General features: G+C 37.9%; 1 protein-coding gene across 4 annotated transcripts in view; it reads left to right on the forward strand.

Moving 5' to 3' along the window:
- PTPRB (protein tyrosine phosphatase receptor type B) overlaps positions 1–14009 on the forward strand; it is a 113303-nt gene that overhangs the window by 53877 nt on the left and 45417 nt on the right. For all 4 annotated transcript variants that reach the window (XM_073900661.1, XM_073900660.1, XM_025882866.2 and 1 more), the window contains 4 exons: positions 3673–3936; positions 10024–10287; positions 10831–11094; positions 11861–12124. In XM_073900661.1, the coding sequence (XP_073756762.1) occupies positions 3673–3936; positions 10024–10287; positions 10831–11094; positions 11861–12124 (1056 nt within the window). The remainder of the gene's footprint in view (positions 1–3672; positions 3937–10023; positions 10288–10830; positions 11095–11860; positions 12125–14009) is intronic.

A 14009-nucleotide genomic window follows, 5' to 3' on the forward strand; every position in this document is an offset into this window, starting at 1 on the left:
ATGCTCTGAAGCACCCGAAAAACACATCCATCTTTGACTTTCCTACAAGCCAGGCTTCAGTACTAACCATCCATACGTGTTGCTCTCCTAACAGTGGAACCTGGTGGGGGGGGTGGATGAGGGTAGGCAAGAATGAATTCTGAATTTTCTCAAATCTCGCCTAAAGGTGTCAGAACTTCTAGAAAAACCTTTGTAGTAACATAATGGTCATTTGACGCCTAAGCTTATCCCCTCATTCAGTTGACGATTTCCGTAATGTTTATGCCCCAGTTAAGATAAACAAGTAATGAGGCTTTTAAAAAAAAAGTCTATTCCACTCCCTTTCATATTCTTGTTTCAAGACATAGTAAGGAAATGATCTCCAACTTCTGTGGTCCAAAGTGGAGTTAATAAAATTCCCAAATCATGTATGTTTTCCTGAGCAACATTAAACAAGTGCTTAATATTATAACCACCTAAACAATGTTTCCTGACCTTGGAGAGATCACAGTCAAATAGGGCAAAGAGCTAAGTCAACAAACAAGTGGCATAGGATCATCTGTGTCAGACACGGCTGGCACCAAAGAAGGAAATACAAATTTCTACACAAGACCAAGAAGGAATATAAATAAACAATATAAAATTTATGTTCCAGTTTCTTAGAAAGAAAAAAATTTAAAGACATTGAGTAGAAGCTTTGATAATTATTAATGAACTCAGAATCAGGTCAGTGAATTTGCCTACTTAATTCTATATGATTATAAGTTGGATTTCAGGCTCCTCCTTCTGCATTTCTGAAGCTTGGATTCTGAGTATCAGCTGCAGGCATCATAGATATGTCCCTTTTTTAAAATCATGAATCTTATCTACTTAATGAACCCAAGGAACATTAACTTCATTAGCTCTCCCAGAAATGCAACTAAGTCATTGAAAAGATAATTCATAGTTTTGGTAGAAATTCACTGATATGTGCCATTTTTCTCATTCTGTGGCAGCTGACATTACCTACATCCTTCTTCCCAATGCCTTCCTTCTTCTCTTTTAGTACTTCTTGGCACCAGCCATTGGTGTAGCATAATCGGGGGTCAGGGACTGAAAAGCTTAGCTTGGGAATGAATCAGGAGGCCCAGATTCTGGTCCTACCTCTGCCATTAACTTATATCTTGAAGCCTCCAGTTTCTAATCCATCCCCACTAACTTAGTCCAATTTATCCCTGTCGGAGTAGGGAAGGAGAAATAACAAGAAAGCTGAGAAGAGGCTTGGGAAGGGCCTTGCACCCATTTCTCAGCAAGGTGCAGTTGTATTAGTCAGATCAGACTGACTTATTTCCTGCTTACACAACTGGACAACGTGGGGATTCCTGATTAGACAGCCCTATGAGTTGGTTCTTTCCCAAGCAGTAATTCAGGGATCCAGGCTCCTACCATCTGTGGCTCTTCCTTCCTCTAGGTCCTCAGAGCTCTGTCCATTTCCCCAGAGAATAGAGATCATTGGGTGGGGGAAGATGACCCGACCAGCAAGTAGACACATCACTTACCCCCATGTTCCATTGGTGGGAACACAGTTAAATGGCTACATTTCACAGCAGGGGAGACTGGGAAATATAACCTAGCTGCGTGTCCAAGAGGAAAAGGAAATAGTTTGCTTAACAACTAGTCAGATTCTGCCACACAAGTTAATTCCCAAATTTTAAAATACATCTAGGGCTTTCCAACTTACTGTGATATGCTGACATAGTTTGGCACCTCGTACCACTTGAAATGAGTGGGGCTTTGTTTTTATGCCTCTATTTTAATTGTAGCAGAGGTATCAGTATTTGACCCACAGTATATAACAGAAGTATGCAAAAACAAGACAAGAAATTCTTTGAAGAATGATCATAAGGTTTTGAGGAGAGGGCAAAATATGAATAAACATAAGCACGAGTTATTTTACTCAAGCACATTAAGAGTGCAGGGGGGAAAGGGGATACTACTAGAGAAACACAATAACTAGAGATTTTGAAACATGCCTAGGTTAGTAAATTTTATATGTGGTAGATTGTGAAACATTCAATGACTAAAGCCTTGATAATCATTGCCATCTACTCAAATTGCTGAAATGTTGGTCAGTGCTGAAATAGTTGAAAGGTTTTGAAAGGTTTTCTTATTCACTTCTATTTCCACAGAGTTGAAACATATAAGTAAACCTGCCCAGCCTAGAGAAGGTGGCAAAATATTCAAAGTTAAAGATATCAGATACACTTAACAAATCTAGTTCCAACCTAAGAAAATGCTGGTTCTAAAGGAAAAACAAATTTTAAATCTGTTTTTTTAGTAAACATGAATTTATATTTTTGACAAAACATTTGATAATTGTATCTTTTCTAATAAAATGTTAGTAGTTGCAAATATTTCTAGAAGTTTTGAAAAACAAGCATAATTCTTTTGAGAGCAACCAAGGGATGTACAACTTGTTAAATAAAGGGAAAGGAAGGAGGAAGGGAGGGAGGAAGACATCAATATAGAAATATTATGGCTAAAATGTTCAACTTTATGTGTAGGTAACGTTCATATACATGGAACAGCATTAGCAGAGCTGCTCAGTATGTGCTATTTATAATTTTTGGTGATGGACAAGTGCTTGTAAGTGCAAAGACTTGGAGGCTTAAATCACAAAGTCGGAGCATATTAAATTAGGAGGATTCTCAGAGTTCATCTAGCTGGATCCTGTCCATTGTACGTGATATAGTGATATTGACAATTATATGAAAATATTTAGCTGCAGTAGTGAACCAATGATGAAAACAGTAGTGCAGTTCACATACACTACAGGATTTTATTCTGATATTTACTACAGGCAGTACTAGTTACTGTACACTTATTTCTGGTACGTGTATAACTACTGTTCAATACCACAATGATTAATTTGCATACTGCATCTAGCCAAGAGGCTCCTTGAAGGCATCCACATCTTTTCCATTTTTGTATATGTGGCAAATGGTAAGTTCTCAATAAATGTTTGTGGCACTAAACCCCAATTAAAATAAGCAAACGATAATGGCCATTATCACCGCAATAGCTCTTTATGCCCACTGTTGGGTCAATCACCGGATTTGTTGTTTTCAGGATAGGCTTTTAGGTTTATTTCTTGCCACTAGAGGGCAGGAAATGCTTTGTAAAGGGTAGATGCAACACCTCTCCTCCAGTTCGTTATTAGACTCCCCAGGAATAAATAATTTCATCACAGGAAGATCAAAGCTATCCCAAAGTCTAAGCTCTTTAGAAAAGGTATGGCATTCTTCATCTTTCCCTTCAAACGTCTTTGCTTATTGATTAGTTTGGTTCGAACGGATTCATTTGGATTGTTATGTTTGTTCCTTTTCCTACAGAGGGAACCTTCTGACACATTCACATAAAAATGCCTCCACTTAAAATACTTTGCAAACAGCAACACTATAAAAATGCAGTAGTGGCATCCTTATATTTATGAGGCACCCAAAAGACCTCCTTGCATTTTCATTTGGGTTAGCCTTGCTGATCCAAGAACACTCAGCTTCCAGGAGCTAAGGTGAAATCCTCACACGTCTTTGACCTCTTAGGTAATCAGATGAGATTTCCTGAGTCCACACTGTTTTTGCTGACCACGGTAGATGACTCCAGACTTTTGACTGTACTTTCTTTTTCAAATTTTCTCCCCCTTTTCAATCCCAGTCCCTTCCAGTGTGAGTGGAGTGACGGTAAACAATTCTGGTCGCAATGACTACCTGAGCATTTCCTGGCTGCCGGCTCCTGGAGATGTGGATAACTATGTGGTGACACTCTCTCATGGCAGCAGGGTCGTTCAGTCCCTCGTTATTGCCAAGTCTGTCAGTGAATGTTCCTTCAGCTCCCTTACTGCGGGCCGCCTCTACAATGTGACCATAACTACGAGGAGCGGGAAGTATGAAAACCATTCCTTCAGCCAGGAGCGAACAGGTAAGGTTCTAAGGAGAGCCAGACTCTGTAAGAAGTAGCTAGCTAGGAGCACCTGGCTGGCTTAGTCAGTTAAGCGTCTGCCTTGGGCTCACGTCATGATCCCAGGGTCCTAGGATCAAGCCCCGCTTCGGGCTCCCTGCTCAGCGGAGAGCCTTCTTCTCCCTCTCCCTCCGCCTGCCGCTCCCCCTGCTTGTGCTCTCTCTCTCTCTCTCTCTCTCTCTGTGTGTGTGTCAAATAAATCAATAAAGTCTTAAAAAAAGAAAGAAAAAAAGAAGTGGCTGGCTATGTGGCTCAAAGCATCAGATCTGCAACATTTCTGTAATGATAGGATTACAGGCTGTTGAGATCACAGAATTGTGACAGTCTTCAAATTTTGACCCTAGAAAATCCTTATGTGAGCAGATGTTTCCTTTAAAGTAAGATGAACACTACTCTCATGGCTAGAATTCATATTATATTCAAACATAGTAACAAGTGTTTTCTGTTCAGGGAGTACTTTTTGGTTGCCAGACACTGACTTTATGTATGTTAACTAACTTAATTCTTGGAATTTCCTTATGGAGGTCATTGTCATTATTCCCACTTTGCAGATCAAGAAATCAAGGTTCAGGGAGGTTAAATAACTTACTCAGCTGTTTAACTTGCTAAACAGCCAATGTGTTTCTGTATTTAAACCCAGTTCTAAATGGGTCCACAGCTTACAAAATTCTCTGTCCTAAAATCCTTCCTGAAATGTCTATTTGGTCAAAGTCCACTGTTCATTCTTTTTCACACAAGGTGAAAATGTGAACCTTTATTGTTCTGGGACCAGAAGCAAAATCTTAGCAAAGGCAATGAATGTCAGGTCTTCGATGTTCTGGAAAGAATTAAATTTAAATGGCTACCATTTTCCCAACATACTTACGCTTTTGGGGTTTACATCTAAGGTTTCTGCTTAAGGTTAACATTAATATTTTGTCAAACCTTTCCTGCTGAGCTATGGGTTGATATTTGCATTTAAAAATGTCAGGGTTCTTTCTAGAGGGGAGGGGGTGGGGGGATGGGTTAGCCTGGTGATGGGTATTAAAGAGGGCACGTTCTGCATGGAGCACTGGGTGTTATACACAAACAATGAATCATGGAACACTACATCAAAAACTAATGATGTAATGTATGGTGATTAACATAACAATAAAAAATTTAAAGGAAAAAAATGTCAGGGTTCTTTTGACAAGGGAGTCAAGCCTACTCAATGTAGAAAAGACAGTCTCTTCAGTAAATGTACTGGGATAATTGGATGTGCACATGTAAAAGAATTAAACCAGATCCCTATCTTACACCAGTCACAAAAAATTAACTCAAAATGAATTAAATTCATTTGTTTATGAAACAAGTTAAAGTTTAATGTAAGGCCTGAAAATATGGAACTCCTAGAAGAAAACATAGGAAGAAAGCTTTTTGACATGGGTCTTGGTGGTGATTTTTTGGATATGACACATAAAGCATAAGCAAAAAATCAAAGACAAACAACTGAGACTACATCAAACTAAAAAGATTCTGCACAGGAAAAGAAACCATCGGCAAAGTGAAGAAACAACTTATGGAATGGGAAAATATATTTGCAAACCATATATTTGGTAATGGGTTAATATCTAAAATATAAAGAACTCATACAATTCAATAGCAAAAAAGTAAATAACCCTATTAAAAAATAGGTAAAGGACCTGAATAGTCACTTCTCCGAAGAAGATATACAAAAGGCCAACACATACATGAAAAGATGGTCAATATCACTAGTCATTAGGAAAATGCAAATTAAAACCACAATGTGATATTTCCTCTTGCACGTTAGAATGGCAAGCATCAAAAGACAAGAGATAACAAATGCTGGCATGGACATGGAGAAAAGGCAACACTTGTGCACTCTTGGGGGTGTAAATTGGTATAGCTACTATGGAAAACAGTATGGAAGATCCTCAAAAAATTTAAAAACTACCACAAGATCCAAACATTCCACTTCTGGGAATATATCCAAAGGAAACAAAAATCACTAGCTCAAAAAGATATCTGCACCCTTGTGTTCACAGCAGCATTATTTACAATAGCCAAGACATGGAAACAATCTAAGTGTCCATCCATGGATGAATGGATAAAGAAGGTGTATATCTATGCAATGGAATAGTATTCAGCCATAAAAATGAGGAAATCCTACCCTTTGCTGCAATGTAGATGGATCTTAAAAGCATTATGCTAAGTGAAATAAGTCAAAAGGAAAAGACAAATACTCTATGACCTGACTTACATGTAGGATCTAAAACTAAAGCAAAAGCAAACTCATAGAAAAAGGCAGAGGCAGAGAGTGGGGGAAGGAGGACCTGAAGGAAGATGGTCAACAGGTACAAAGTTCCAGTTATAAGATACATAAGTGCTAGGTTTGTAATGTGCCCCATGATGACTATAGCTAACATGCTGTGTGATATATAAGAAAGTTGTTAAGAGATTAAATCATAAGAGTTATCATCATAGTAAGAACATTTTTCTCCTCTTTTCTTCTTTCTTTTCTTTTTATTATGTCTATATGAGCGGATAGATGCTAGCTGAACCAATTGTGGCAATCATTTCATAATATATGTAAAGGAAACCATCATGCTATATGCCTTACATTTATATAGTGATATATGTCAATTACTTCTCAATAAAACTGGAAAAAATAATAACAAAAAAGAAATTTAAAAAAATACTGTAAAAAAAATGAATTTGTCAAATTTCCAAAACCAAAGTGTATTCACACTCATCTAAACTGAAAATTTCAAAATCACTTTTCTTTAAATTTTTTGTTATGTTAATCACCATACATTACATCATTAGTTTTTGATGTAGTGTTCCATGATTCATTGTTTGTGCATAACACCCAGTGCTCCACGCAGAACGTGCCCTCTTTAATACCCATCACCGGGCTAACCCTGGTTAGCTAACCCTGGTTCTAGAGGGGAGCCTCTAGAACCCTCAGTTTGTTTCTCAGAGTCCATCGTCTCTCATGTCGAAATCACTTTTGACACATGTTATCCTTTGCTAGGATCTGCTAATTGACCTCCCACAAAAGTTTTCACTGATATGTCTTTATTTTGCTTTTCTTGCCAATAGCCTGAACAAAGGTTCTTATTACTTAAATTTATAATGGGTCTCCTACCTTGCTCCTCTATCCACTTAACTCCATCATGCTTAGTATTCACAGCTGTGTCGTGTGTCCCTCTAAATTCCCATTCATTTTTTTCTAGGAGTCATTTAGTATTCATTGCAGTCATTTACATCTCTCTCCCTGTGATTGCCTTGACGTCAGGAACGATATCTTTTTTGTGTTTCTCTCAATACCTGGCCCATATAAGCACCCATAATTTTATTGTTGCTGCTGAATGCAAGAATTAGCCAATCATCTTCTGGACTCAAAGACCTTATAAAAATCTAAAACTATGAAAAAATGTTATTTTTTCCACGAGGATCAGGACAATTGACATCATCCTATTACCTAGCACAGGATCTGGAATCCAATAGGCACTCAATAGATGTATAATGAATTAATAATTGGAATTCCCTTAGATCAGCAGTTTTAAGCTAGTGGATAGACGTTAGGAATGTCATAACCACCAAAACTGTCCATGAAGTTGTTGCAGATAGGAAAGGTATGTGTGTTTCTTTAGGGAGTGAGTGGGTGGCTCTTACCAGATTCTCAAAGTTTCTATGACCTCAAAAATGTTAAGAACCACTGATTTACATTGCTACAGCATGCTAACACTGAAAGTGTCCGTAAATTGATCTAATCCCATCTCTTTTGGAGATAAAGTCCCAGAGAGAAATTTAGTTTTTCCAAGCTCACATGGCTGACCAGTAATCAACCTCAATCTAGTTCCAGTACTATTTCCATTACATCATGCTATCCCTGAAAGCACTGGTCGGGGATATAAAGAGCTATTCCCTACCCTCAAATGACTTAAAACCTAATTATACTGATGATCACAATAATGCCTGAGATCTGAAAAGTAGATTTCCATTTACGAAGCAGCCTTATGTCAGTGTCTTATGTTGATCAGCTTGGAACCTAAAAATCACCAGAATCAGAGGATATGTCATCCTACTAACCACTTGCTTCCCCTCCAGGTCAACTCATGAATGTTTCCTATCCATCTGACCTTCATATTGCAGGCCTTTTGCTAAGATTGTCTTTAAATGCCAAAAAAAAAAAAAAAGATCCTTTATTCAAAGCACCTTCTTGACTCTTTACCAACATGAACTTGGATTTGATGCATGACTAATCAAGGCAATCCATTGCCCCCAACAAATCAGTTTAACTATAGAGTTGTGTCTGAGATGCTGTCTTGGTAATTTTGGATGATTGTGTCAAAGCCCTTTTCCTTTTCTAATGCTTTTGTTCTACATTTTGGGTGAGAATACCAATATTTCTAATTCTGTATCACATCATCTCATCGTGCAGCAAGACAGGTCTCACAAATTACCTCTAATTCCACCTGAAGAGCCCCTTATTGACTTAGCATGGTATGCAGTCTGGTTTTTCTTCCTGTAACAGTTGCTTTGTCTTCAATAAATTGCCTGGGTCACTGAGTTTTCTTACTTAGCCCATGCATAAAAACTTCAGAATTTCTTTTCCTTTACTCTGTGATGAATAAATTCTAGCTACATTGTAATTGGTTCAGGTAAATATCTTGAAGAAAGCATACCTGACCTGGCTCCATATCTGCAGTGAGCTCTATTCTAATACAATAACTAACCAGTACACATATACTAACAGACGATAATAAGATGCAACTTGTAGATGTGAGAAGCATCATGGAAAATACAGCTTAGATGCCAATATACTGAAATTGCTGGGTCATTTCCTGCTTTGAGGGAGATTTGGACATGGGCTTTGTCCAATTGATTGATCAACTGATAGATTGGTTGAGGGAAAAACCAGAGGTGCACATTATTTATTTGTTTATATATTTATTGGGAGATCCTCAGGTGCACAGAATTGGATTAATCATAATTCTTGGTTCAAGAAACCCTGTTTTGTCACTATTATTTATTTTTTAGGTTTCCATTTAATTTAGGCATTTAATTAATCATTTTTAATAATGTAATAGGCACATGAGAAACCACTACCCAAAATAAAAGCTAGAATCTTGACAGCAATCTGTATCAAATCGTGTGGTTCCCTCACTGATTCATCCCAAGGTAGCCATCATCCTGGCTCCTCTTTTCATCTCTTCTTGCCTCATCTTGCATAGTTTTAGTATTTACGTAGTCCTAAAATTATGGGTTTAAAAATTTTAGTTGTTCTAACATTATTTTTGAAAAGGTTATTTTATGCAGTATGTAATCTCCTGAGACTTAGTTTTTCACTTAATATTACATTGATAAGATTTACTTATATTTTGTGTTTTGATGTTAAAGGCAAAAATCCATTATTTTTGCATTTTGAGTTAAATAGAAATTAATTATGACTGCTATATAATCTCACTGTTTATATATACCAGTCCATTCATCTGCTCTTCCATGGTTGGGCATCCTGTCTCAGACTTGGTCTTATTAGGTTTTTAAATTTTGCCAACCATATAGATATAAAATGGTATTTTGCCATGGTCTTGACTTGCATTTCCTTGATCACCAATGATGTTAGACATCTCTTCATGTATTAATTATGTGTTTCCTCTTCTTCCATTTTTCTTTTGGATTGTTTATACTCTTCTTGGTAACTTTTTATCGCATCTTGAGTCACTAAGGTATGTTGGAATTATTAATAACATTGCCATCAATTCATATTAATCATCACTTATCATATTTAATGTTCCATCTTGTACATGACATTTTGTGTAGGCAAGAAACAAGATTAGAATTAATTCATCGGGTTCTGTTAAAAGATCCATCTAATCACTCCAGGTAGTGTAACAGTCTTTCCCCTCTGGAAACGTGTGATCTAAAGTTCTAGAACTTTTTAAATGCCCACCCAAAAAAAATCTACTCATTTACCTTCACTGTCCCAGGGTGTCATCTGTGATCAATTACTCCCTTAGGCTCACTACATCTTCAGCTATTCTCTGTTCTCTTTTTCAGTGCCTGACAAGGTCCAGGGAGTCAGTATTAGCAACTCGGCCAGGAGTGACTATTTAAAGGTATCCTGGGTGCATGCTACTGGAGACTTTGATCACTATGAAGTCACCATTAAAAACAAAAACAACTTCATTCAAACCAAAAGCATCCCCAAGGCTGAAAATGAGTGTGTATTTGTTAAGTTAGTCCCTGGACGGTTGTACAGCGTTACTGTTAGTACAAGAAGTGGACAGTATGAAGCCAGTGAACAAGGGAATGGAAGAACAAGTAAGTGGAAAGCTTGTAAAATCTGACGGTTGGTTGGGACTTGAAGGTCATAGAGTAAATAAAATATCTGAACCTTGAATTCTCTCTGCTTCCTGATCAGTAAATTGCATTCCCAGTCTCACTTGGAGCTAATATCATTCAGCCAAGCCATGGCCTATAATTACAGAATATTTATTGGTAGATAAAAGCAAGCACAGTCGGGGAGCAAGAAGGCCAGTTGTCCCATTTTTCTTCCCTGTCCTCCTGCACTGTGGCATTTAAAGTTCTAGACATCCTGTTTTATCTTATGATTGAGGTCATAATTCATTTTATAATTATATCCCACCAACACTTAGCATAGAAGATTTATGTCAGGAAAAAAATTGCAATTTTAATAGTTGCTTCCAATTTTTCTTATTTAATTATGCATGAAGAAGTTCAAGTGGTTTATTTGAGGAAGAGAGATAGATGTTTGCCAGTTCCTTGAATGTGATTCATAAATTATTGTGTAGGTAAACTTTGATCAGTCACTTTCCTGAAGTGTCTTCTCATATTCCTCCCTAGTCCCAGAGCCTGTTAGGGATCTAACATTGCGGAATAGGAGCACTGAGGACCTCCTGGTGACTTGGTCACGAGCTGATGGGGATGTTGACCAATATGAGATCCAGCTACTCTTCAATGATATGAAAGTATTTCCTCCTTTTCACCTCATAAATACTGCAACTGAGTATCGATTCACCTCCCTGACGCCAGGGCGCCAGTATAAAATTCTTGTCTTGACCATCAGTGGGGAAGTACAGCAGTCAGCCTTCATTGAAGGCTTCACAGGTAATTTGAAATGTGGCTCTTGAACTTGAGTAGATGTGGTGGTGTATTTAGCATGTTGGGTAGCCAGGCGTTTGGGTTGAGGATTCCAAGGTAAAAGGGAGATGGCAAGAAGCGAGGTTATCTTGATGGTGCCCATGATGTTGCCCATGCTGGATTAACAAAAGTAAAGTACGGTGCAGGGTAAGAAAAAGAGCTTTCAGAGAAATGCCATTGGACTGATGGAATTGTTCGTGCTTGTGAGGCACACAGATTAAATAAAAATAACTCTGTTGGTTGGGTTTCCTTTGGAACTCTGTTAGGAGTGTTGTTATGATTGTTAACATTTATTGACAGTTTACCATGAACCAGACCCACAGCAAAGCACTTTATGTGGACATTTTGTTCAATCCTCACAACTCTGTGGGCTGGTCACTATTAGTATAATTGCCATTTTCCTGATGAAGAAATTGAAACTGACAGAGCATAAGTGATTTGCCTATAGTCCCCGAGCTAGTAAATGAGGAAACCAAGACTTGGACCAAGGCAATCTAACTAGCCCCTCGCTCTACTACCGGCATCCTTCATTTCTACTTGCTGGCTTCGATGTCCCTCTAAATTTCCCCTGTCGAATTCAGTTCAGGTGAAAAAGCCCGAGAAAAATTGTATCAATACATGAAAGTGAATTCTTTCAGTACATACCAAAATATAAGAAGCATGACAATTTTGGTTGAAAATTTCCACAGTTCGTTCTCTAAGTGATGACTTTTAAATTTATTTTCCTTTTTAGTTCCAAGCGCTGTCAAAAATATCCATGTTTCTCCCAATGGGGCGACAGACAGCCTGACAGTCAACTGGACTCCTGGTGGGGGTGATGTTGACTCCTACACAGTGTCAGCATTCAGGCAGAATCAAAAGGTTGAGTCTCAGACTATCTCCAAACACGTCTCGGAGCACACATTCCACAGGCTGGAGGCTGGGGAACAGTACCAGATTGTGATCGCCTCGGTCAGCGGCTCCCTAACGAACCAGATAGATGCAGTTGGGCGGACAGGTGAGTGCCCACCTGGAGAAGAGCCAAATTGTTCTCCACAGTGGGATGGCAGATGGACCTACTTAGCTATTCACAAGTCAAAAATATCCAAATTCAAAGCCATAATTCAATGTGGTTTCAAGAGCCCTTTTCATATTTTCTTTTTGCATTTTTCTTGCATAATAGAGCTCTTCAGAACAAATGAAAGGTCATTAGGAACCAGATCATTTGAATAAATTTTCATGCTGCTAAAGGATATAAAAACTTTAGTTTTAACAAGTGGACTTCTGTAACTATTTACATGTACATATTTACTATTTTCTGTAAAATTTACCCTTCTCAAATTTCTTTTAAAAATGAACGCCTATGCCATTTACTTCATCTGTTACAAGAACAAGTAACAAATCAAGGAATAATGTGTCTCTTTATATTAATATTACCAATGATATATTACTTTTAAAACACAAATAAACTAAAAGCACCTGCTATCTGCCAGGCATTTAAAATGATCTCTAGTCACACTAGAAGATAGAGATCATTATTTCCATCTTACAGATGAGGAAAGTAAGGCTCAGAAGGCTTATAAAACATTATCAAGTGTGCATGTAATAAGACCGAGAGCTATAACTCAAATCTAGGTCTGTCTGGCTCCAAGCCTTATGCCTTCTCTACTGTGATACAGTACTTATCAGATGCCTTCCATTCCCATAACCACTCATTTAGCTGTGGGCCTGGGCTTCTGTACTGGGCCCTCCTGTGCCTCTATTTCATATATGTGTCTCTCCAACCATATGCCAAGCACTGTGTTAGAAAATGGGAATTCAGTAGCAAGATAGATAGAGCCCCCAACCTCAAGAAGCATATAATCTAGTGAAAGAGACTGAGAAATAAAAAGACAATTACAACATGATAACTTCTAAAAAATAAAAGTAATAAAAAGGGGTGTGTTAGGAGCAAACATGAAGAGTCAGGGAAGGCTTCCAGGAAAAAGTAACATTTAAATAGACACTAAGAAGTCATACTGGCCACACAGATGTTGACTTGGTTTCAGCAGAAAAAACGCCTGGAGGTGAGAGAAAGCATGGCACATTTGAGGACCTACACATGGTGTGGTATGCTAGAATAAAGATGAGCCATATGGCCAAGTAAGTACATGGACCAAATCATGAAGGGCCTTGTATCCCTTGTTAAGGTGTTTAGAATTATGGAGAGCCCCTGAAGGGCCATCTGCGTGGGGCTTCTATGAGAATATGCCAGATATAGTGTGGGAGGTGAGAAAGCAAGGCACTGGTCAGGTGATGAGGGATGATATTGTCCTAGGGGAGTGGCAGTGTATAGAGAAGTGAGAGAAGTGGATAGATGGAAGAGATACAAGTTTTAGGACATAAAAATTATAAGACCCATGTTTGATTACATGTAGTAGAATAACAGTGACAACCCACGTTTCTGACTTGGACCAAGAGAAACAGAGGACCGTAAGGAGGTTATGGGGAGGTAGCTGAGGAGTCCAATTTGGGCCTCTTGAGAATTGGGTGGAACATGCCGGGAGAGATGTCATTTGCAAAAATAGAAGAGAGATCTGAACTGCAAGTTTAAATTTGGGAGTCGTCACCATATGGGTAACAATTCAAACCATGGGAGTGGATGAGATTTCCTAAGATTATGTAGAATGAGAAAAAATATGAGGCTAGGATAGAAAATATTATTAAAAATAATACTATTTTTGCCTTTCACATCAGGAGCCATAGTAAAAAATATATATATATTTTATATATTTATATATATATATATATATATATATAATATATATATAGCTTTTGGCCTTGACCTAAGCAGTAATATATTATATATATATTATATTATATGTGTATATATATATATATATACATATACATATACACATACA

This window comes from Callorhinus ursinus, unplaced genomic scaffold (assembly GCF_003265705.2).
Source record: "Callorhinus ursinus isolate GAN/ISIS: 27379988/994484 unplaced genomic scaffold, GSC_fseal_2.0 scaffold14, whole genome shotgun sequence".
In the NCBI taxonomy this organism is placed as follows: domain Eukaryota; kingdom Metazoa; phylum Chordata; class Mammalia; order Carnivora; family Otariidae; genus Callorhinus; species Callorhinus ursinus.